The 26,702-nt window shown below is 40.9% G+C and overlaps 1 protein-coding gene across 4 annotated transcripts in view; it reads left to right on the top strand.

Moving 5' to 3' along the window:
• Window positions 1-26,702, top strand: part of vps8 (VPS8 subunit of CORVET complex) — a 570,470-nt gene that overhangs the window by 117,839 nt on the left and 425,929 nt on the right. For all 4 annotated transcript variants that reach the window (XR_015757598.1, XM_043693080.2, XM_043693078.2 and 1 more), the window contains 3 exons: window positions 14,915-15,137; window positions 20,601-20,690; window positions 22,001-22,052. Coding sequence is in view for 3 of the 4 variants with exons in the window: in XM_043693080.2 (XP_043549015.2) it covers window positions 14,915-15,137; window positions 20,601-20,690; window positions 22,001-22,052 (365 nt within the window). In the remaining variant the exon portion in view is untranslated. The remainder of the gene's footprint in view (window positions 1-14,914; window positions 15,138-20,600; window positions 20,691-22,000; window positions 22,053-26,702) is intronic.

Here is a 26,702-nt window from a genome sequence, read left to right as displayed (position 1 = left end):
TAGATATGGAGCTGGAAAAGCACAGCAGGTCAGACAGCATTGTCTTTCCTGCTCCTCCAATGTTTTGGGTCAAAACCCTTCATCAGGACTGGGGAGGGAGAGGGGAGCCCGGAAGTAAATGGAGGGTGGGGCTGTGGGGAAGGGTAGGTGGGATGGTGATAGGTGGATGCATTTAGGGAGTTACTGTGATTCGTCAGTAGGAAGGGCGGAGTGGATATGTGAGTAGCAAGATGGACAGGTGAGGTGAGGTCAGGTAGGTGAGGAGGAGGGGTGGGGCTGGACATGGGGTAAGATTTGGGGTGGAGGGATTTTGAAGCTGGTGAAGTCAATATTGAGGCCATTGGACTGTAAGCTCCTCTGGTGAAATATCAGGTGTTGTTCCTCTAGTTTACATTTGGCCTCACTGTGACAGTGGAGGAAGCCAAGGATGGATATGTCGTCAGAGGAGTGGGAGGGGGAATTAAAATGGATGGTAACTGGAAGGTTGGATTGGTCAATGCATGCAGGGTTCACATGCTTCCCAAACTGGTCCCAGAGTCTGTGTTTGGTCTTTCTGATATAGAGGACACCAGATCAGGAACAAGAGGTGCAATAGATTAGGTTGGATGAATCGCAGGTGAACCTCTGTTGGTCTGGAAGGGTAGATTAGATTAGATTAGATTACAGTGTGGGAACAGGCCCTTCGGCCCAACAAGTCCACACCAACCCGCCGAAGCGAAACCCACCCATACCCCTACATTTACCCCTTACCTAACACTACAGGCAATTTAGTATGGCCAATTTACCTGACCCTGCACATCTTTGGATGGTGGGAGGAAACCGGAGCACCCGGAGGAAACCCACGCAGACACGGGAAGAACGTGCAAACTCCACACAGTCAGTCGCCTGAGGCGGGAATTGAACCCGGGTCTCTGGCGCTGTGAGGCAGCAGTGCTAACCACTGTGCCACCGTGCCGCCCACCTTCTCAGTCCTTACTGTCTGCAGGTCTATGGTACAGCATAGATATGCCAGCAGAATGGCCAGGCAAGTGAAGGATGCAACTTATTGTAAATACGTTAGAGGGCATTGAATAGATTTACCAAAATGATGAGGGACTTTATCTGAGAGATTAGGTTAGAGAAGTTAGGATTGTTCTCCATAGCACAAAAGAGATTGCAAGGAGTTTGTTAAAGATGTACAAAATTATGGCAGCTAAGGCCGACTGGGGGAAAGAAAGCCATTCTTGTTAGTTGACAGGCCCTGGATTACAGGGTCAAGTGGAGAAACGGGGCTGACTGGATTACTGTGTGAAGAGCTGGCTGTCTCCTGAACAATGATAGCTCTAAGAAGAACTCTATAACAGTGACTTGCATGTATTTGGCATCAGTTGATAAGTTTGTGCAGTTGATATGCTAGATGGCCACAATGGCAAGGGTAATATAATTACTGCATGTTGTACTGAAGATAGATGTACTGAAAGGTGAACATTTCCTGTGCAGATTGTATTGTTCTGTTTTGCATGTTTTACACAGGTTCTGCATGAGTGTGAGGAATATCATAGAACATTACAACCAAGGAATTATTTTCACCTATTGTGCCAATGATGCCTCTCTGTCAAAAGCTGTGCAATTAATTTCACAGGCCAGCAGATAATTAAAACATTTATTCAAATCCTTTTTTGAAGATTATTGAATCTGCTTTGACCAAGCTTTCAGGTGGTGCATTCCAGACCGCAACAACTCACTGCTTAAAAACACTTATCTTCATCTCCTTTCAGTTCCTTTGCCAGTTTCCTTCAATAAATATCCATTAGCTAATACGGGGAAAGAACATAAAAGCATAAATTGATGCTATTTGTGTTATAACACTGTAAGAAGTAAGACAGTGTTTAAATATGCAAGCTAGCTGTTAGTAGGTTGCTGGCCATTAGAGGTCAGTCTTGTGATCCTAGAGAAATTGCCACAAAATCTGACAGCTGAGCTTTTCCCCTGAACTTTGAAAATTTGCATCAATCATTCGTACCCATCTGCTACGTCACTTGTGACATGTCTTCCTGAGATTTCACAAGGCAAAACTGTCAAGTGTTCCACTCTATTTTTTGCATAACAGCAGTGTGTCATTAATTGTACATGAGACACTTTGCGATAATTGCAATGAGTGTTAGCATTTATAATGACATTAGTTCACGTATGGAAAAAAACATCTTTTTCGAAGTTGTAAAACACTCCCCTCAATTTGATGTTGAATATTGCCATCAATTAATGAATATAACTTGCATGCATGTGAGACCATCAGTTTATTTTTATAACATTCATGGGATGTCAGCCTTGATGGCAAATGCTATCAGTTGTGGCCGTCTCTAATTGCTGAAGTGCAGATTGTCATGAATCCTCTCCTTAAACTGTTGTAATCCATATGGGAGTGTATGTATACCCAGAGTGCTAGCAAGGAATGGATTTTAAGATTTTTCCCTGACAACAGTGAAAATATGATGATATAGTTCAAGAAAGAAGATCACCTGGCTTGAGAGCAAACTTACATTTTGGTGGTGTTCCCATATACATTCTGCAGTTGTCTTCCTGTACGGGCCGTGGGTTTTGCAGGGACTTTTGAAGGGAACTTGGTGCTTTTTTTGCTATATACCTTGCAGATGGCACATGCTGCAGTTGCTACATTTAGTGATGTAGGGAGTGAATGTTTAAGGTGCTGAATGGGGTGCCATTCAAGTCTGCTACTTTGTCCAGAGGTTCAGATTTCTGAGCATTGTCTGAGCTGTAATTGTTCAGGCAAGTGGAGAATATTCAATCTCACCCATGACATGTGCGTTGAAGATGGTGGACAGGCTTTTGGGCAGTGGATAGTATAGAATTCGCCATAGAATTCCCAGCCTCTGAGCTGCTCTTGTAGCTGCAGTATTTACGTGGTTTGTCCAGTTTAATTTCTGGTCAATGGGAATGGCCAGAAAGTTGTTGATAGGAGATTCAATTATGGTATTTTACCGTTGACCATTGGGGGAGATGGTTAGATTTTCTCTTGTTGGTGATGGTCACTGCCTGGCACTTGTGTGTTGTGAATGTTACTTATCATTTGTCAGTCCAAGTCTTAATGTGTTGCTGCATAGCAAAACTCACTATCTCGGTCCCTGAGAAGTCACGAATATATTTGAGCCTTTATGCATTCATCAGCAGTGATCCCCACATCTGATCTTATGATCAAGGGAAGGTCTGCTGAAGATTCCTTCACTTAGGATGCTGCACTGATGAACTTCAGAGGGTAGCCTGAGTTCAAATCATATCTGCTCCAGATATGTGTAATAACAACTCTGAACAGGTTGATTAGAACATATCTACATTGATGAACTCCTGCAGAGATGTCCTGGGACTGAGATGATTGGACTTGACAACAACGATCAGCTTCCTTTGTGCTAGTATGACTTCAATGCTCTGAGGATTCTTCCCGATTTCCATTAACATCAGCTGTGATGGTGAATTAGAAGGACCTTGTTGTTTTCTCAGCTCATGATTTCTATGTTCCTGTGCACTGGGTGACATTGCAATCTCTGTTCTTTTTCTAACATGTGCATTGTTTCCAGTCCTCCAATTTTGTAGTTTTAAAAAAATTCTGCAAATGCGCAGCAGATCCATTTGGTCTGAAAATAGTGTAATCTTTCAGATTTCAACAATCAACTAATGGAAGGGAATAAACTTGCAGTTTGTCATGTTTTCTTTTTTCAGGTATTATTTTTATCTCAAATCCCCAGTCTACTGAATTTTCTTCCATTGTTTTAGTCGTAAGCTGACGATAAGAACAAACATTATGTTACAATTAACATTAGATTTTTTGAAACTACAGTCAGTCATCTATGTTTCTGATTTCAAAACTTATGAATGAGGAAATGTTTCAAGATCTTAAAAGAATATAACTTTTCCACAAATTAACTTCAGAGCAAACTGGGCACCTTCTGGTACAGAAATAAATAGATTCCCTTAAGAAGGCTTAAGAAGTTTTGCTTTAATTTGGCTTAAAGTGGCAACAATACACACTGCGCAAGCTTTTAAGGTAAGGATCATGAGTAAACATTGTTCTTAAAATGTCCCAGTTGGCACCATTAATGTTTGTGAAAGCCCAAGTTCATTCACGAATGAAATCGTTTTTGTCAGGGCACAGCAACTCATTTTCTGTTTAATGATCAACGTTTTATCAAAACATTTAACACTTGAGCATTTGACTCAATGAATTCCATAATATTTTCATATTTTTACAAGATATAAATGGGTAGGTGTTTTTCATGAATTTCTACCTTGAAGGAATTTAGATTGGATTATAGTGTTGGGGTGATTGGTGGGAATATATGACGAAGTTCCGAAGAAGATCATATTGCGCTCAAAACATTAATATCCTCCTCTCTCTACATTGTTGCCTGACTTGCTGAGCTTCTCCACCACTTATGTTAATTAACACTAACGATAATCTTACAAAAATCCAAGCATCATAGCTTTTTCAGAAATGCATGAATTTACACAAGCCTTCCTTTTGGAGGGCAATAGGTGAAAAAGCTATAGCCCCTGGATTTCAATGGAACTTCAACTAATTTTACTCATATTTGTTACGACCTTTGCTGTTTTAAGATTGTAGCTGAGGTTCTAAAAGGCTCTGGGCAGACCACACTTGGAGTATTGTGCACAGTTTTGGGCCCCGTGTCTCAGGAAGGATGTACAGGCCCTGGAGCGTGTTCAGAGGAGGTTCACGAGAATGGTCCCAGGAATGAAAAGCTTAATGTAAGAGGAACGTTTGAGGATTCTGGGTTTATACTTGATGGAGTTCAGAAGGATTGGGGGGATCTAATTGAAACATACAGAATGCGGAATGGCCTGGACAGAGTAGATGTTGCAAAGATGTTTCCATTTCCTCTGAACCAAGGGCATAGCCTTAGAGTAAAGGGAAGATCTTTCAGAATGGAGATAAGGTGAAATATCTTGAGCCAGAAAGTGGCAAATCTATGGAATTCATTGCCACAGAAGGCTGTGGAGGCCAGGTCAATGAGTATATTTAAGACTGAGAGAGATAGGTTCTTGAATATTAGGGAGATCAAGGGTTTTGGGGAGGAAGTTGGAGAATGTAGTTGAGAAACTTATCAGCCATGATTGAATGGCGGAGCCAATGGGCTGAATGCCCTAATTTCTGCTCCGATGTCTTATGGTCTTATGACCTTATGTTAAATAATAGATAAATCTCTCCATGTCAAATTCTGAAATGGATGGCCCAAGTTGATGCCAACAGCTATATTGGCATTTTCTTGTGAGTCTGAAATTAGATTTTGTTTTGGTGCCAAGGATATTTTGTGATGGTCTGGAGTTCCAGATTTTGTGGAGCTTGCTTGTTCTCTCGAGACTCCCTGTCCTTTCACTCAACAACATTGGTTAGTCATTATAAAAATAGTGTCTGTTGAAATCACGGAATTGTTGCTGCTTTCTGCTGATTGATTAGTTGTGTGGTTTTTGCTGGCTTGCATTGGAACAATCTGTTCTCTGTTGTCAATTTTCTAACATCTGCTTTGGCCGTTGTACTGTTTTATTAATCCATGTTATCCATTTTAAATAGTAGGAAGGAAAGAATGCTTTGTACTGATGTTTTCCATCATTTTCAAACTCCATGTTTTAGTTTGCATTGAACACCATTCTATAACCTGTCTCATGGCCATGATTTCATCATATCATTGGTGAACTGTCCACTGGAAAGCACTCCAGTCGACTGATGCATTCGTACTTTTACATTTTGATGACTTTTCCCCCTCCAGGAAAGTGGGTGTCAGTTGGTACAAATGCCTACTCATTTTGTCTTTCTTTATATTTGTTCTTCTAATAAACTTCTGCCTGCAAAACTGTCTGTGTTTGGATGGTTTTATCATTATTTTATCTTTCTCTTTGACGAGTGCTGTTCTAGTTAACTTACTTAGCCCAAATACGTCTTGTATCCTGCAGCGATTGCTGACTGTTGAGACTCCAACATCTTTGCGAACCCAATCTTTTACTTTCTTCTCTACTATCATCTTCTGGAGTGTACTTGCCTGCTTTCTTAACACCTTATGTCTGAACTGCTGGTTGTGTGGCTAACTATCAGATGGTACTCATGTTGGCTATCTAATTTTCCTTCACCAAAACGTACGTGGCCAATTAGAATAAATTTTTTTAGTGCAAGTTATGTTGATAACCATTTAAAAACTGCTGCTAATCTTTGAGAATGTTTGAACGAAGTGAAACTTCCTATGCTGTTAGAGATGTGGATCATTTCCTGCTCTCTCTCTCTCCTGAGAAAGTTGTGGCAGTTAGATTAATAATCTGAGGTTTTACTACAATATCCCATGTTTAGGATTACCCACTGGGGCCGGTTAGCTCAATAGGTTGGATAACTTAATTGTAGTGCAGAGGGACACTAATAGTATGGGTTCAGTTTCCACAACCAGGCTGAGATTGCCATGAAGGTCCTACCTTCTCAACAGCACTCCTTGCCTGCGGTATCCTCTCTGGTTCAATTCACCACCGATCATCTCTCTCCCTCTAACAAGATAGTAGCCTACGATCCTCTGGGATTATGGCCACTTTTCTGGTGTTTAGGATTACATTCCACACCAGTTGATTATAGCGGTGGTTAGTTACCTTTCACGTGTTGAGTGGATTCATTAGAATATACTGGTTAAGTTGGAACTAACCTAGAAAAGGAATGGGTTTGGTCAAGAGCAGATTCACATTAATTATAAATCATTACATTCAAGTTGACCATTTTTTTTCCATTGTTGGCTTTGACGCATCATTATTTGTTCTATGTACAAACAAAGTGATTGGTTTTTCAATAACTACATTATTTTGTGTGTTTAGTTTGATTGTGGAGGGACATAAGTTATAAAGAAATGGATGTCTATCAATCTTACATTCCTGCGATAGTTGAATGGAAGGTTGACTGCAGCTTGGGAGAAGAGTACAGAAAAGACTGGATCTAGGAATAGATCTTTGTGCACTGCAGCTTTCTATTTCCAGCTCATTCTGATAACCATCTGCCTGGATTTTCTTTTAATTCATTTGCTACTTTAGTCCTCTTCAGGTGGCCATAATAAAAGAAAATATTGAAGTATTTTCATTTAATTATTAATGTCAGTGGCTAATGCGGTCTTTTCATAGTACACTCTCGACTTGATCCCCATGTTTGCTGAGCTGCACTGCAGTGAAATAATCAAACCCACATCCCCTTGATATCAGTTGTTTATGTTACATGTGTAAAGATAGATTTACCTTGTGAGGGGTACGTTATCAGTTTCTTTGTCCCAAGATATGGATGCTTGACAGTCCTTTCAACTTATGTTTTTCCTTTAAAGATATTGACGGCCCCTGCTGTGTGTACCTCCAACATCTTTTTAGTTTTTATTTCATATTTCCAGCAGATGGCAGAATTTCAAGATATGACGTATTATAAGGCTCACAAGAGTTCCAGTAGAGAAAGCAGGAGGGTAGATTATAAACAATAAAATTGAAGGGGCTTCAGAATCATAAGTTATTACTGTAAACTGAAATGGGTCTTACTGCCTTGTTGAGTGTCTGGTTATTTTTCAAATGACCATCGTAATGCATTCATTCTTAGCTTATTTTCCTTAAGTGTCACATAATGAGGATGTGCACCACCTGATGTTGCGGAGAGGCTTGTGTGCTCTGACAATTCCTTTAGTGGTGCTGTGCAGAGATTGTGGCTTCTGCTATAGCCACTCATGGCACTAATTTTGACGAGGTGCCAGAGAAAGTGCAGTCAAAAAACTGTTTCAGTGGCAGAATAGGTGAAGAAATGTAGTGTATCTCGCTTCACCTATAACTGGCTGTAAAGTTTAATAGAAGGCAGACGATTTAACTATATTAAAAGAAGGCGCAGTACAAGGTCATCGAAGCACATGTTACACCACTGGAAATAAGCCTTTCTAGTGAGTCTGTGTACTTGGTGGGCAGATGTTTTTTGTGTTTATGTTTTGGTTGCTGTGAAAAATAAATGCTTATCCTTTTGGTATAAATCTCTTGCATTTATTCTTTATAGAATCAGCTTTCAAGGGGTTAGACTATTCTTAAGAGAAAACAATCCAATGGACAAGTGTTTGATATCCAATTGATGTTCTAGGGAAAATATGTTCACACATTTAATTATGCTGTTTTAAATCCTGTCTTCATACTGATGACAGTCCTCTGACCATCGTCATTTAAATTTTTTTTCATTGGACTGTCGTGGGATGGTCAATGGCACCTGTAGAGGCCATTTTCGGTTTAACCAAAATATATGTGATCATGTATCTCATCTTTCCAGATACCATAAAAATACTCCCTGACTTTGCACAGATCATTTTGTTAAAATACAATGTCATTATTTCATGTCGCTCTTTCCCTTAAAGAGTAGTTTCCATCTTTCATTAAGGCATGACTATAATGCTGACACAAAGGAGGAAACCAGCTACAGTAGAATGCGATCAGACATGTCACCAAAATCTTGCCGTCAACCCATCACGTGACGTGGTAGCATGCTAAAAAATGTTGCTCGTACCAGGATCTATTTGCTAAGTTCTGTAGCAATGGAGAATTAGCGATGGGCACTGGGCTGTGAACATGGATGTCTGTAGTCAAGAATCTGCACTTACTTCACAAATGGATGAAGGTCATTGGCCACCTGTGTCGGGCCAGAGGCATCTTTGTGCCTGAGCAGTCCTTTTCAGGAGAAAACAAAACAAAGGGCTGTGGAAGCTAAAGATCTGAACCAAAAACAGGAATTGCTGGAGAAACTGAGCAAATCTGGCAGCATCTGTTGAGAGAAAACAGAAGGATCACTGGACTCGAGGCATTATCTCTGCTTTCTGTCCACCGATATTGTCAGACCCTGCTGAGTTCCTTCTTCGGGATACATTAGTCCACCCTAATTGGAGAAAGTGGTGCCCAAAAATTGTGTGTTCCACTTCCCACTTACGTGAGAACCATGTGTTGTGGGATCATCATCTTTATGATCAAAGAAAGCTTTGGAGTTTGTATCTTGGCATATTAGAACACTCATGGACAATCTCATGTGACCATTGAGGAAGAAGAACTGCAGTTGTGATGCATGAGCTGTTGAGACTCTAAATTTACTTTGTCATCCTGAATATGAGTGGCCTTCCTGAAAAATGGCAGCTAAAGAAACAGGGTGGGGTGATGGTAGGGGAGATGCACCTTCTATATGAATAGAAAGGCTGTCAGCAATCTTTGTCCATGGTGTTGGTTTGTATTCTTGAAGTGGATTGTGGTGCCCTATCATAATTACCATAACCAATATGCTACCATCATTGGCACTAATGGCCATGTAAACATATACAATATATGAAGAAAAGTTAAACACTACAGCTATGAAGCAGCCTGATGAAAGAAGGAAATTCCAAGCACGTATTAAGATCAATCTGGAAAATCTTCACACATCCGACTGAATTCCACAACAGTGGGATCAAATGAAGTCAGCTGTACTAAACAATTAAGCCCAGATTGTTTGGCTTCAGAGCATCATTGTCACCAGGACAGGTTAGATGAAAACAATATCAGAATATGTAGATGCCTAGAGTACAAATGAGCAGGCTTTCATTGTGTGAACAATGTCTTCGCATGTCAAGAAAACAGCATTCCAAGATCTTGATACTGAGTCTGAAAGACCAATCTGGAAGATGAAGAAATGTGCTGGAAGAAAATAAAACCCAAGACGTTTCAACAATATGCTGATTATTTTGACGTACAAAACTTTTTGAAGTCAATTGGATGTCTCTGGACCAAGGTTTATTGAATTAAATATCCCTTTATACTTGGAATGGTAGGTTTCTTGTTAAGGATGACCGTGTCCACTGACAGTGCTGGGATGAACATTTTCAACAACTTGACCTGCCATGAATTCACAGCAGAGGCTGATACTCTGGCTATCCTCTAGCATGATGTGGAAGAATCCATGGGTGAACCGCCAGAGATGAGAGAACAGCAACAAACGGTTGCAAAAATGGTTGCATTGATTGCAGTCACATCGAGACTCCATGCAGTCATTCCATAGGGAGGGAAAACAGCCCCCGCTATTTAGATATTTTCCTTTGGTCTGCAGGGATAATCCTGATGTACATTCTCCAGATTCAGGAAAAGTATCAAGAACAACACCAGGACCTCATCATTGCATTGATTAACCTGACCAAAGCATTTGACTCCGTTAATCTTGAGACTGTGTGGATTGTGCTCCAGAGATTTGAGTATCCAAGAAACTTTACAATCCTGCAGTTGCTTCATGATGATATGCCTGTAACTGTCTGGGTGTGAGATCCAAAACAGATCCCTTAACTTAGGGTCAAGAAAGGATATGAGATACCCACATTACAATTTCCAATGTATCTGACAGTGATAATTTACCTCATCAGAGATTGAGTGTCCTCTGTTACAATAGACGGTGCTTAGATAGAATTTTCTTTCACTCGGTTACTTTTGTTCTAAAACTAAACTGACCATAACTATACAAGATCTACAGATTGTGCATGACTTCAGTTTTGTTTCCCATCCAGTGCCAGATTTTGAAACTACTCTCAATTTCTTCAATTTTGCACACAGGAAACTCAGCCTCTTCTTAAATGTTGCTGAAATGAAGCTCATTTCAATCCATAGCCAGTCAATCAAATATTCCACCTTGAATATTTGTTGAAGGAGATACTTTGGGTTGAGCACTTGGCATCCACAGTTTTCAGCCACTGGATCAATTATACCAGTTCAGCCTTCTAAAAACTACAGCACTGAGATTTTTGGCAACAAATATCTCTGCAAGTCAGAAAAAGTGTTATCATCATGACCACACTCCTGTTCGAGATTGAGACCCGGGTTATGTATCAGTAACACAATTGAGTATGAGTGGAATTTCATTAGCAGTGCTGCCACTAAATCTTGCACTTCTGTGGGATTACTGTGTCCATCTTGAAGCCAGCTCTTTAAGTAATCATATAATCGGTACAGTGTGGAAGTAGGTCCTTCGTCTCATCACATCCACCTCGACCCTCTGAACAGCGTCTCACCCAGACTCTGCATTACCCATGTTTAATTCACTGAACCTGCACATCCATGGACATCATTGGCAATCTAGCAAGGCCAAACCACCTAACATGCACATCTTTGGGTTATGGGAGGAAACCGGGGCACCCGGAGGAAACCCACGCAGACATGGGGAGAATGTGCAAACTCCACACAGACAGTCGCCCCGTGGGTGGAATTGAATCTGGGTCTCTGGCGCTGTGAAGTAGCAGTGCTAACCACTGAGCCACCATGCTGCAAATCTCCTCCAAAATAAACTTAGACTGTGTCCAGAAGGCTAAAATGTCGACTCTCAAATTGTCAGCATTCCAGTTGACAGCAAAGAAAAATTTAAAGACACACCGAAACACTCCATGAATTCTAGCAGCATTGACAGTAATGACAGGGAGTAGCTTGCTGCCTGTCATTCAGAATGGGGACAACTTGTCCATCAAGCTACGTTATGCGTTGAGTCATTATATCTTAATGCTGAGGCGCAGGAACAACGGAGAAGCAAAGAAAAGGAATAAAACCTTGCAGTCCAAATCCCACCATCTCATGTGAAATCCTGTCCCCTATGCCTAAAGGTTTGCCAGTTGAGAGTTGACCTGTTCAGCCACATCAGCCCTCACAGCAGACACTCGCAAACATCATCCTCAGATTGACGATGAGCTGAAGCTTGCAACATTTTCTTAGTTTTACATAAATTCTGTCTCTGATGTCTGGGCTCTGCCAGGAACAATAAAAATTGTTGCAGGTGTCAGAACTGGAAGCAGGTTGCATATTTGGCTCTTCAGACCCAAGCTGCAGCCTACATTTATGTTCCTTTGTGTTTTGGGGCTGTCTCAAAACTGCAGCTTGTACGGAGTGCAGGAAAAGAATGAGCAACTTTGTAGAATCCCTGTTTAAATTATAGTTGGAATAGTATTAGAAACCGAGTAAACACCTCTTTAGTAGTGCCTCAATAAGCAATCGTTTCTTCTTTTGTTTTTTTACTGTAGATTGTTTTAGAGTCATAGAGGAGAAAGTGAGGTCTGCAGATGCTGGAGATCAGAGATGGAAATGTGTTGCTGGAAATGCGCAGCAGGTCAGGCAGCATCTAGGGAACAGGAGAATCGACGTTTCGGGCATTAGCCCTTCTTCAGGAATGAGGAAAGTTGGTCCAGCAGGCTAAGATAAAAGATAAAACCTCCTCCCATCCTGCCCCCTGTAAAAACGCCATCCCATTCTCCCAATTCCTTCGACTCCGCCGCATCTGCTCCCAGGAGGACCAGTTCCAAAAACGCACATCCCAGATGGCCTCCTTCTTCAAGGACCGCAATTTCCCCCCCGACGTGGTCGACGATGCCCTCCACCGCATCTCTTCCACTTCCCGATCCTCCGCCCTTGAACCCCGCCCCTCCAACCGCCACCAGGACAGAACCCCACTGGTCCTCACCTACCACCCCACTAACCTCCATGTACAGCGCATCATCCGCCGTCATTTCCGCCACCTCCAAACGGACCCCACCACCAAGGATATATTTCCCTCCCCTCCCCTATCAGCATTCCGTAAAGACCACTCCCTCCGTGACTCCCTCGTCAGATCCACACCCCCCACTAACCCAACCTCCACTCCCAGCACCTTCCCCTGCAACCGCAGGAGGTGCAAGACTTGCGCCCACACCTCCCCCCTCACCTCCCTCCAAGGCCCCAAAGGAAACTTCCATATCCACCACAGATTCACTTGTACCTCCACACATATCATCTATTGCATCCTCTGCACCCGATGTGGCCTCCTCTATATTGGGGAGACAGGCCGCCTACTTGCGGAGTGTTTCAGAGAACACCTCTGGGACACCCGGACCAATCAACCCAACCACCCTGTAGCTCAACATTTCAATTCCCCCTCCCACTCCACCAAGGATATGCAGGTCTTTGGACTCCTCCATCGTCAGACCACAGCGAAACGGCGGTTGGAGGAAGAACGCCTCATCTTCCGGCTAGGAACCCTCCAACCACAAGGGATGAACTCGGATTTCACCAGATTCCTCATTTCCCCTCCCCCCAGCCTGTCTCAGTCAAATCCATCAAATTCAGCACCGCCTTCCTAACCTGCAATCTTCTTCCCGACCTCTCCGCCCCCCACCCCAGTCTGACCTATCACCCTCACCTTGTCCTCTTTCCACCTATCACATTTCCGACGCCCCTCCCCCAAGTCCCTCCTCCCTATCTTTTATCTTAGCCTGCTGGACCAACTTTCCTCATTCCTGAAGAAGGGCTAATGCCCGAAACGTCGATTCTCCTGTTCCCTAGATGCTGCCTGACCTGCTGCGCTTTTCCAGCAACACATTTCCATCTTAGAGTCATAGAGATGTACAGCATGGAAACAGACCCTTCGGTCCAACCCGTCCATGCCGACCAGATATCCCAACCCAATCTAGTCCCACCTGCCAGCACCTGACCCATATCCCTCCAAACCCTTCCTATTCATGTACCCATCCAAATGCCTTTTAAATTTTGCAATTGTACCAGCCTCCACCACTTCCTCTGGCAGCGCATTCACGTACCACCCTCTGTGTGAAAAGGTTGCCCCTTAGATCTCTTTTATATCTTTCCCCTCTCACCCTAAACCTATGCCCTGTAGTTCTGGACTCCCCCCACCCCAAGGAAAAGACTTTGTCTATTTATCCTATCCATGATTTATAAACCTCTATAAGGTCACCCCTCAGCCTCCGACGCTCCAAAGAATACATCCCCAGCCTGTTCAGCCTCTCCCTATAGCTCAAATCCTCCAACTCTGGCAACATCCTTGTAAATCTTTTCTGAACCCTTTCAAGTTTCACAACATCTTTCCGATAGGAAGGAGACCAGAATTGCATGCAATATTCCAACAGTGGCCTAACCAATGTCCTGTACAGCCGCAGCATGACCTCCCAACTCCTGTAATGATCGGAAGAAAAACTCTATTCAATGGCAGAATTACTGGGATATTTAAACCTATTTCTTGCTTTGCAGAATTAATACGTTATGCGGCATAGTTTGCCATTATTTTATTGACCTAATTTAATCGTTGATGCAGTTATTCTCTCGGACTTCTGTCCAGCGTGCGCTACTTTGACCTAAGTTAGAACCTCATGCTGAGGACATGACTATGATCAAGATGGAGATCAATAAAATTTTGGGTATTCTAGAATTGAGGGCTAATGTGGCAAGGCTGAGTTAAAGAAAATGATCAGTGATGACCTTGAGTGGTGGAGCAGGCTTAAAGGGACAAATAAACTATGGCACCTCCTATGTCTGTTATTCATATGGCCTCTCAACCTGCAGAGAGAACTATGATGGCTGGAATCTTCCTTGCGAACTTATTTTAAGACAGAAAAATTGCCCCAGTTGTTGGAAGAGGCATGATGAAAATTGACGCGATATACTTTTGAGTGAGAGTATACTGTAGTGCCAGAGATGTTATCCTTCAAATGAACTGCAGGTCGCTAAATCAAGATGAAAAGATGTTATGGCACTATTTCAAAGAGCAGGTGTGTTTTTCTTGGCACCTAGGCTGATGTTTGTCATGAACTGACATTGTTTAAATTAGGTATTTGGATGATGATCATATTCCATTAGATCTGGACTCCCCCATCCCAAGGAAAAGATTGTCTATTTATCCTCATGATTTTATAAACCTCAATAAGGTCACCCCTCAGCCTCCGACGCTCCAAGAAAATAGCCCCAGCCTATTCACCCTCTCTCCACAGCTCAAATCCTCCAACCCTGCCAACATCCTTGTAGGTCTTTTCTGAACCTTTTCAAAAACCCTTGTTTTTATGACAGAAATTAAAAATATGTACAAAATACAATTAATTTCTTTCTTTTGATGCAGAGATCTTCTATTTGGACAGATCTACACTAAATTGAGTGAGATCTCAGTGGCGAAAGGAGTGTTTCTTGAGTGCCTGGAACCTTATATTCTGAATGATAAGCTGCCAAGCATCACACCACAAGTAATGAAGGATCTACTCATCCACTTTCAGGACAGGGACATGATGGAAAACATTGAAGCATGCATTGTACATATGGACATCACTAGCCTGGACATTCAACAGGTGAGCAGTACATATAGTTCAATTTTTGGGTCTTCTCTGCTTCATAGTTGAGTGTTTTGTCCCTTGAATATTGGATCAATCTTGTGGGAAACGACATCTCATGCCCTCTAGAATCTCTACGCTGGCCTTCATCTTTTGCTAAGCTTTCAGAAATGTTCTACAAAGTGAACAACAGTACTTGTCCTGTAATTTTCTCACTAAGATATTGAACTTTATTGCCTCCTTGAATTTATACTGTAATTTTCAATGGAAGAGAGAACATAAAGATCTTGTTTTAACTCCATAATACATGATCAAAATGTAATGTAGTAGAGATAAAATTACATACAGCAGAATGCCTGTTCTTTAATTCAAGAGAAAAGCAGCAGCAGATAGTGTAGCGAAAGGAAAAATATTTAGAAATGAAATAACTAGAATGTATATTCTCCATGGATTTATTTTTTATTTGACCAACTTTATTGATATTGTTGAGGAGGCAGTTTAGAGAGTAAACAACAGTAATCCAGAAGGTGTAAATTGTCTGGATCTTCAAAAGGCATTTGATTAGGTGTTCCATAGTAGGCTAATAAATAATGTAAGAGAACAGGGAGTCAGGAACAATGGAAGAACCAATTGTTAACTGGTTTCAAGGCATATAAACAGGTACTAATTAGTTGTAAGGAAAATGTTGAGGAAAAAGCGAGACTGAAGTTTGAACTTGTTTGAGGCTGCCGAAGTAACTCAATGGAGTTTTGATTACTCCCTGGTAGTCCGCTCATTATCAACTTAGAATCATAAAATCTCTGCAGCGCGGAAGCAGGCCATTAGGCCCATCAAGTTCACCCCGATCCTCCGAAGACCATTCCACCCAGACCCACACTGCTATCCTCTCCGTGTAACACTACTTATACAATGGCTAATCCCCCTAAACTGCAAATCCCTGGACACTAAGGGCAATTTAGCATGGGAAGTCTACCTAACCTGCACATCTTTGGACTGTGGGAGGAATCTGGAGCATCCGGAGGGAATCCACACTGACACAGGGAGAATGTGCAAACTCCACACAGACAGTCGCCTGATGGTGGAATTGAACCTGGGTACCTGGCAATGTGTGGCAGTAGTGCTTAATCACTGAACGACTGTGAAATGACCACAGCTATTCAAAAATCAAGCACATGAAGTAGCAAGACTTTTAAAACAAAACACACATTTATTTCGTAAATCCCGTCAATAAGACTTGTTAAATGCATCACACACTGCATTTCATAATTCTTGTACTTGCTAAAATCATGTGCAAGTTTAAATCATTGCCATTCTGGATTAGCTATATTCTACATGTGGCAATGACTTAAATTATGATGATATTGTTTGGGAAGAAACAAAATTCCTCCCCTTAAACCAAATTGAAATGTCTCAAACTCAGCTGAAAATTTCAAATAGCTCAAATCCACAATCTCCTGGTTGAGTTACACATTGAGTTGAACTGAATTTATAAAATTAGAGGTCACATTGCCCTGATTGAGGTCATAATTAACTGTCACTCCACTGAATCAGTGTTTATTGATTTTATTTATCAAGCCCAGATAAAAATCAAAATGTAGTTCAGTGGATAAATATAAGCAGTTCCACGAAGTCTATGAAGACTTAACAGGAAACCTATTCCTCAGGTAAGATGCATTTGAACAGGTGCATGGATAGGAAACGTTTGGAGGTATTTTGGGCCAAGGCGAGTTGTTGAAAGTTCACCGAAGAGTATCGAGGAAGAGGTGGAGGCTGGTATAATTGTAACATTTAAGAGGCATTTAGATGGGTATAGGAATAGGAAGGATTTGGAGAGATATGGGTTGGGTGCTGGCAGGTGGGACTAGATTGGGTTGGGATATCTGGTCGGAATGGATGGGATGGACCGAAGGGTCTGTTTTCATGCTGTATGACTTTATGACTCTACAGTATCTGTTGGTAGAATTAACTGAATACTTTACCGAGCCTATTGAAAGCTGTTTGCATTGACTGGTGCCTTCAGAACCCAAACAAAGTACAATCCTCGGTGTTTATGGTTTTAACGACCCTGGTGGCTGCCAGTTTTGATTATTTTTAGTTTTGACTTATCTCCTAATTGTATATGTTTGTCTATCTGTCTTTGAGAGTATTGGGCATAGAATCAAAGAAGATTGGCTTTACATCATAAACATTAATTTTCGTTTACCTTGTTTAGCTGTGATTTGCGAAAGCTGTTCTATTATTAATGAATTGTGAATTATTTTGTTTAAGTGACAAACCTGGTTTCTGGTATTGGTATTTAAGATGTTTGATTAGAAGTCATTGGGGCAATCTTGCAGATCACTGAGTATTATAATTTTTCTGAGTTGAGAATGCAGGGATAAGAAGGCTGATTTGATTTAGTTGTCGACCTCCATGCCATAAGATAAAATGATCAGTAAGAAATCAAGTAGGGAATTCAGAAGGAATTATTTTATCAAAAGAGTGGTGAGAATGTGGAACTCGCTACTACAAGGACTAGTTAAAGTTATCAATGCAATTCAAGAAGGATTTGAGTGGAAAAGGAATAGAGGGTTTTAATTATAAATTTAGATGATGAATGAAACTCAAATGGAGCATAAACATCAGCATGAACTAGTTGCGTCGAATAGCCTGTTTCCTCGCTGCACATCCTGTGTAAAGTCCTTTTACTTGAAGCTTTTATGTTTATGCAGTTTTATGTTTTGTTATTGTAATTTCAGATTACTGGAACTAGCCATTAGATTTGCATTTAGTTTGATCAAATTCTATTTCTACATTATTTCACTGACGACTGGTGTTTTTTGAATTTTCATGGACATTGCTTGGGTTCAGAAATAAAGTGCTGTCACACATTGAGCTGAATAAATCAAAGAGTGAGCACTGTATTGTTTTAGAGGAAATGTTAACCCAACGCCTCTGGCCTACTCGGCTGTGCTAATAAATCCAAGGGCACTCTTCAGAGATAAGTGGAGGGTTAGGATCATAGAATGTTAAGAACACCAAGTGAAGCCACACCGTCCAGAATAGATAATTCAATCATTCATTGATTTTCCATTTGTTAGACATTGCTGTACATGAATTGGCTCCGGCCTTTGTTGAGCTGTATCGGCAGTTCAAAACTAAGCTTTTGACTGTTAAGCACTTTGGGATATGATGGGCATTATGCAAAGCAAAAGTTTAACGTAGGTTTATGATTCTGATCTAACTTACATCACTGAAAGTAGTATTATTTAGAAACCAAAGCCCTTCACTCAAAGTCAGAAGGAAATTCCAAACCACATTCAATTGGTTGGTCCGATGCACTCAGTACTTAGTTACATTAATGGAATGGCGTCCGAGTTGTTACACGTTCCAAGGCTCCTATTTGCTTTTGGCCTGCAACGCGCAGAATTATTTTGATTAATAATCGCAAATGATCAGAAATAGTTGCATTATGAGCAGGTATGTAACTGGTTAATTTTTAACTGTCCACCTAATAGTTTCTGCTGGTTAGGCAGATTTAACATTGTCTTCCAAATATTGAGAGAAATGGGTCAATCTATCACTCATACACCATGTTTAATTTCTATAATTGATTTCTTAAACTGGTGGCTACATAACTGTACTTGGCAGTTTATCTTAAAAACAAGTTTCAATGGAGAGTCTACATTTAGCAGATAATATCCAGTTTCTGAACAATTAGTATTGCACCAAAAGTATGAGAGTCATAGTACACCAAACATCCTTTGATCTAATCTTGGAATAGATTCAGAAATATAAATACGATTGAAGTAAACCAAAGATGTAATGTAAGGTTCTATCTAAATCAAAATGAGTTATGCATCAGTGTCACATGCTTGATCAAAGATTAGAATGGGAATAACTTCATTATGGAATGAGAAAAAGGAGAAAAGACTGTCCGTGTTGCATAGAATATGGAAAGGAATGGTATTATTAATGGAGTTCATTAAATAATCTCTGGCAATGATGAGACATAACGCAACCATCCACACAAAATATAAACGCTTATTATAAAATCTCTACATTCAAGGGTTTTTCCTCCACCATTTCTGCCCTCTGCCATCACAAAACCCTCCCTCACTGTTAGCATTCTGTACAGACCACTGCCTCCGTGACATCCTGGTCCATTTCTCCATCACTCCAAACACTTTCTCCCCCCCCCAACTCAACCCTTGCGGTACTTTGCAGAAGGTGTAATACATGTGCTGTTACTCTTCCCTTTTCACTGTTCAGTGTCTCAAATGCACCTTCCAGTGAAGCAGCAAGTTATTTATTCTTCTAGCTTATTGTTTTCACTGCTTATGTTACCATGAAGGATTCTCTCTTGCTTGAGATGTGGTGACCCTCAGGTTAACCACTACCAGTTGTCTCTTTGTCCCTCTCTCTCTCATGAGAGATTATCTTTATTCACTGCTCATCGTGCAGTGCATTTTACTCTCGTGACACCATACATAGACTGGGTGATCACTTTGCAGAACACCTATGCTCTGTAAGAATGACCACGACCTTCCAGTTGCTTGACATTTTATTAAACTATTTTTCTCCCTTGCTAACATTTCTATCCTAAGCCAGTTGCAGTATTCCATTGAAGGTCAATGTAAGGTGGAGGAATAACACCTCATTTTCTGCTTATGCACTGCACTTTGCTGCTTCAGGAGTCAACACTGAATTCAATAGCTTGAGAGCATGACCAGAATCATTTGTTCTATGCACGTCCAGCGTCTGTTCCACTTGCTCCTCCTCCATCTTTGACCCCAGCATAAAAACTATCAGTTGCAGTTCCCCTATTCGTTCCAAAGAAAATGTTATTCTATTCAAACCATTACTTCTGCTTCTCTCTCCACAGATACTGTCACACCTGCTGAGTTTCTCCAGCAGTTTTTGTTTTTACTTTAGCTTTCCAGCATATACAGTATTTCACTTTTATACGAAGCCTTTGTTTCTGAGAAAGTGTATCAACTGTTTTATTTCCAAAGGGCAATTGCACAATTGTTCAAACTGCCAAAGGAAGTAGTCACAGTCTCATTTCTTGAAACCCTGAAGACCTATCTCTAGGTCACTTTCTATTTATAGATTTTTCAAGATCATGACTACAATATCAGCTAGTCTTCTCTGGTTTTGTCAGCTTTAATTAGTGTTAAGCATAAAAGTGTTGGAGCAGTACAGACATTAGTCTTTCCTGACAGAACCAAGGCAGATGGAGCAATGACATTATTTATATGCAGATTGTGTTGTAATTTTTTGATCAAATGGAACTTGCGAATGGAATCCCAACGAATTGATGTTGAGTCCAAAATAAGTTTAAATGTTTGTTTTAATTTGTGATTTTGTGAATGTTTTCTTTTTCATCCTACAACATGATAAATGAGTTTGGGATTTAGTAAAGTTGATGTGAAATTATTCTTGCTATGATACTCTTTGGATTTGGTGTCCAAGAATGCTTTCTGTCTGCCTGTGTTGTAGGTGGTCCAAATGTGCTGGGAACACTGTCTATATGATGCCATGATCTATGTGTACAACAGAGGAATGAATGATTACATCACTCCAATGGAGGTAAGAATTAGAACGACATCAGTGAGGTAGAAATAAGGCTTGATTTCCAAAAAGTAAAGTTCATTCTGAACTTCCGCTGATAAACTAACATTACTTTTGAAACTTTGTGTTTCTTGTTATATTTTGTGGAACAGTTGACTGGAACTCTGAATGCAAGCAGAATGCTGCAGTAATATTCCTCAGTCGTTCTCCAGTTCTGGCAGTGGTCCAGGACAGCAAATCTGGAGTGAATACATGAATATCCTCTTGATTTTAGTTTTGAACCATAAACTATGTTTCCTTCAAAATGATGAGGGCGAGAGTAACCAATATTTGAGGACTGTATAGCAACAGAGTAATATCTCCGCAATATTTATGGGCAGCACAGTGGCTCAGTGGTTAGCACTGTTGCCTCACAGTGCCAGGGACCCGGGTTCGAGTCACACCTTGGGCGACTGTCTGTGTGGAGTTTGCACATTCTCCCCGTGTCTGCATGGATTTACTCCGGGTGCTCCGGTTTCTTTCCACAATCCAAGGATGTGCAGGTTAGATGAATTGGCCATGCTAAATTGCCCATAGTGCTAGGTGCGTAGGGGTAAAATGTCGGGTAGGGGAATGGATCTGGGTGGGTTACTCTTCGGAGGGTCAGTGTAGACCTGTTGGGCCGAAGGGCCTGTTTCCATACTATAGGGAATCTAATCTAATCTGTAAGAAATTCATTTAAGATGACAGAAAGACAAAGGAGAGCAGTGAAGCTTTTAGAAATTGATTACCTGAACTGCCTTAAATCAGAAATGATTCCCAAATTTGGAAGAAAATGATTTTCTTTGGGAGGGGATGTTGGAGAGGAAGAGAGTGAAAATGGGAAGCTGTGCATTGGCAAGTCATCTCTGTTACAGCCTTGATCATTCCACCTCACAATGTAACAGCAGAGAAGAAACCACACTTGTCTTGCACTTTAATTTACACATCTAATTGGATACTGAGTGATGCATCTGCCTCAGCTTGTTAGCATGTAAACACACAGAAAATCTGTTAAATGGGTAATGGTTACTGGAGCCTTCTACTTTATTGATAATTAGCTGACTATGGGTAGGGCCTATCTTAATAAAGTTGAAGTAGATATCTTACCAGTTTTAAAGATAATTGAAATTAATTTTTTGTTTTCTCAATCCTGGTGGACTAATTTGATGATCTGAAATGTTCATGAGCGTGAAGTATGCATGACACTCATTTATTAAGCAACCAGTGTATGCCAGGAATTGCGTGTTTTTGCTGGGTATGAAATACAGGATTTCAATTAACATATTGGCTTCTCTCATTACTTGCAGAAATTGTTCCAAGTTATTGGTCCTCCTCTCCGAGCTGGGAAACCCCTCACAGGTATAACATGAAAACATACAAAATAGGGACAAGACTAGGCCATGTGGCTCTTTAAACCTGCTTTGTCATCCATTATAATCAAGGCTGATCATCCTATGCAGTACTTTATTCCCGCTTTCACATATCCCTTTATGCCTTTTACCTTTGAACTATGTCTATCTATATTTTGAAAATGTTCAATATTTTGGTTTTAATCATTTTCTATGGCACAGAATTCCATAGACTCCCCATTCTCTGGGTGAAGAAATTTTATTTTCTGTTCAGTCTTAAATAGCCTACTCCTTATCATAGAACATAAAACATTACAGCGCAGTACAGGCCCTTCGGCCCTCGATGTTGCGCCGACCTGTCATACCAATCTGAAGCCCATCTAACCTGCACTATTTCATGTACGTCCATATGCTTGTCCAATGACGACTTAAATGTACTTAAAGTTGGCGAATCTACTACCATTGCAGGCAAAGCATTCTATGCCCTTACTACTCTCTGAGTAAAGAAACTGCCTCTGACATCTGTCCTATATCTATCACCCCTCAATTTAAAGCTATGCCCCTTCATGCTCGCCGTCATCATTCTTGGAAAAAGGCTCTCCCTGTCCACCCTATCTAACCCTCTGATTATCTTATATGTCTCTATTAAGTCACCTCTCAATCTTCTTCTCTCTAACAAAAACAGCCTGAAGTCCCTCAGCCTTTCCTCATAAGACCTTCCCTCCATACCAGGCAACATCCTAGTAAATCTCCTCTGCACCCTTTCCAAAGCTTCCACATCCTCCTTATAAAGCGGTGACCAGAACTGTACACAATACTCCAAGTGCGGCCACATCAGAGTTTTGTACAGCTGTAGTATAACCTCATGGTTCCGGAACTCAATCCCTCTATTAATAAAAACTAAAACACTGTATGCCTTCTTAACAACCCTGTCAACCTGGGTGGCAACTTCAAGGATCTGGACACCGAGATCTCTCTGCTCATCTACACTATCAAGAATCTTACCATTAGCCCAGTACTTTGCATTCCGTTTACTTCGACCAAAGTGAATCACCTCACACTTGTCCGCATTAAACTCCATTTGCCACCTCTCAGCCCAGTTCTGCAGCTTATCTATGTCTCTCTGTAACCTACAATATCCTTCGTCACTATCCACAACTCCACCGACCTTAGTGACATCTGCAAATTTACGAACCCACCCTTCTACGCCCTCATCCAGGTCGTTTACAAAAATGATGAACAAGCAGTGGACCCAACACCGACCTGGAGGTACACCACTGGTAACTGAACACCAGGATGAACATTTCCCATCAACCACCACCCTCTGTTTTATTTCAGCAAGCCAATTACTGATCCAAACTGCTATATCTCCCACAATCTCATTCCTCCCCATTTTGTACAATAGCCTACTGTGGGGAACCTTATCGAAAGCCTTGCTGAAATCCATATACACCACATCAACCAGTTTACTCTCATCTACCTGTTTGGTCACCTTCTCAAAGAACTCAATAAGGTTTGTGAGGCATGACCTACCCTTCACAAAGCCGTGCTGATTATCCCTAATCAAATTATTCTTTTCTCGATGATTATAAATTCTATCTCTTATAATCTTTTCCAACACTTTACCAATAACTGAAGTAAGGCTCACTGGTCTCTAATTACCAGGGTTGTCTCTACTCCCCTTCTTGAACAGGGGGACAAGGGTCAGACTGTGACCCTTGGTTCTGGGCTCCCCAGTCATCAGGAGCATCTTTCTTAGGGTTACTCTGTCTAGCCTGGTAGAATTTTATAGGTTTCTATGAGATGCTTCCTCATTCTTCTAATCTCTGGTGAGTATAGACCTAACTGATCCAGTGTCTCTTACTGTTTGCTGCTTCTTACAGCTACTTCAACAGTTGAATGTGACAGGACTGAATCACTCTTTTCATTTGTGCAGGGAATGTTAAATTATATTTCAGTTGTAGGAGGACAGCAGATTCCTGTTTCTAAAGTACTCTGTCTTCTGTTGCACTCTGTCATATTATGTAAAACTTCAGTTTGTGTTTGAGGTATCTATTTATAAAGGAAATTTCCTGCATTTTCTAAAACTTTATGACTGTTTGAACTTGCTTTTTGACTTTTATCAATACCATCCCAATTGGAAGTTCACTTTGAAATCCTGTTTGTCTTCAATTTGTGTAGCCAAGGTACTAGATGTCTGATGGATAACACTTTTTGACTTCATTTCACTTATTCATCTGGAATACTGTGCTATTTCCATCTCATACCTCCAACATTGCCTGTGCTTCTTTCTCATTTAATCACATTATCAATTCATTCGTGGGAAACAATAACCATGATTAGGCCAGCATTTATTATCTGTCTTTAATGCCATTTCAAAAGGTAGTGATGCTGAACTGCCATCTTAAAGCCCTGCATTCTATGTGCTGTAGGTATGTAGGTACACACACAGTGCTGTGGTACGCCTCATTGGGGAGTGAATTGGAAATCATGCCCTACTATTCCTAGAACCATCACAAAAGTTAAATCACACAAAGGTATGCAGAATTATCCAATTTACCTGTGTTTTAGACAGAGGTTGACAGAAAACACAAACCACGTTTCTGCATTTAACAATGATTACTATTTATTACAAATTAATAGATTTGAGCTACAGATGAACAATTATGTCAATCACGTTACCAGTGAAAACTCTATCGCTCTTCTAAACTCCTCCTGAATACATTGCATACAAATAAGAAAATAATATCGGTGTTCTGGCAGTGGGAAAGACAAGGAAGGTAGTAGAGGTTTAATTGAGATGGTCCTTTCAGCTGGTAAGGATGTGCTGCTTCTTGATTCTCCTTGTCCAGATATTTTCACATATTTGTCGAAGGTACAGAGGGCTGGTTCACACTTGTAAAGTCTCTGTGTTAGTGGTTAAGACCCACAGATTACAATCACCATTAAGGGAAAACAAAACTGACTATTTTCAGGCTTTTTACATGCAGAGCAAAGATGTTCCTCCTCAAAGAATGACAGGCAGTAGTTGGCAGGCAGAAGGTCTTATTCATTAATGAGTGGTCACTAGTCCACAGACCATTCAGCTGCTTAGTCCTGCCAGAGCTCCAATCGTATACACCCCATTACTGCAGAAAAAACAGCTATGTAAATCACACTAAAATTGATTGTCAGACGACTGGCTGAAAATACAGAAAAATAAAAATGCAGTGGGCTTTACCACTGTAATGGATTTGATAAACCCTAATGATAACTTCTTGTCCGTTTGTTTGACGTTTTGCTGCTGCAGTATTCTCCTACAGCTAATCAGTCAATAAGCATCTCCCAGCTTCTACATTTCAGGTCCTACATGATCCCTGAGCAGTCTCACTAGGTTTACCTGGTAAAGAACATCATTATTTTGAAATTCATCTCAAGGAATTACACTTGCATTCCTTCAGTGGTACTCTTTTAATTCGTAATTAAAATGATCATGTGTTTCAAATTTGCATCCTCTACAATGCTAAATTGTTTATTTCTAATTTATAAATACAATGCAGGTTTCCCTAAACCCTCACCTTGTTCCTTTTTAACTACTACCTCTACTTTCTACTAAAATGTCATTCAGCATACATTAAGCCTATATAGTGCTGCCAACATTAAGTTATGTAAATTTGTGACCCATGGTTTTACATCTGCCAGTATGCATTTCTTAACTTATTAATTTGCAATTTCAATATTAAAAGAAACCAAGTAGGTGCACCATTTAATGTGGAATGCACAGATTTTTCTTGTAGCTGTTCATTATTCCATTTCTGAAAATTTTACTTTGACCATCAGTGGCTCTAAAAAAAGGCTTAGCAGTAAAGGCGGCCTCTGGTTCATGGAATTTTAGATTACTTACAGTGTGGAAACCGGTCCTTCGGCCTAACAAGTCCACACCGACCCGCCGAAGTGCAACCCACCCAGACCCATTCCCCTACATTTACCCCTTCACCTAACACTACAGGCAATTTAGCACGGCCAATTCACCTAACCTGCACATCTTTGGACTGTGGGAGGAAACCGGAGCACCCGGAGGGAACCCACACAGACACGGGGAGAATGTGCAAACTCCACACAGACAGTTGCCCGAGGTGGGATTTGAACCCGGGTCTCTGGCACTGCGAGGCAGCATTGCTTACCACTGTGCCACCGTGCCGCCCGCTTGGTTGTTTAAACAGCAATCTATTTAGATTTTGGTCCCTTTATTTTTCACATTTATTTATTTGTTGGATTTCTATTTCATGGTTAGCATAGAATTTGTATGCACCCCTGCAATCAGACACCATATTATAAATCCTGATATTGTCCAGCAAATGGAGCATCTCCCCCTACTATTTGAAATAATCTTAGCAGGACTTATACACTTAATGATAAGGTCCTGCAGTATGTTGCTGAAGAAAGAGACCTTGGAGTGCAGGTTCATAGTTCCTCGAAAGTGGAGTCACAGGTAGACAGGATAGTGAAGAAGGTGTTTGGTATGCTTTCCTTTATTGGTCAGAGTATTGAGTACAGGAGTTGGGAGGTCATGTTGTGGCTGTACAGGACATTGGTGAGGCCACTGTTGGAATATTGCGTGCAATTTTGGTCTCCTTTCAATTGGAAGGACGTTGTGAAATTTGAAAGGGTTCAGAAAAGA

This window comes from Chiloscyllium plagiosum, unplaced genomic scaffold (assembly GCF_037043375.1).
Source record: "Chiloscyllium plagiosum isolate Xiang-an unplaced genomic scaffold, Cpla_swu_hap1 HiC_scaffold_7, whole genome shotgun sequence".
Classification (NCBI taxonomy): Eukaryota; Metazoa; Chordata; class Chondrichthyes; order Orectolobiformes; family Hemiscylliidae; genus Chiloscyllium; species Chiloscyllium plagiosum.
The sequence above is the reverse complement of the archived record's forward strand: the minus strand, read 5'-3'. Positions and strand labels throughout refer to the sequence as shown.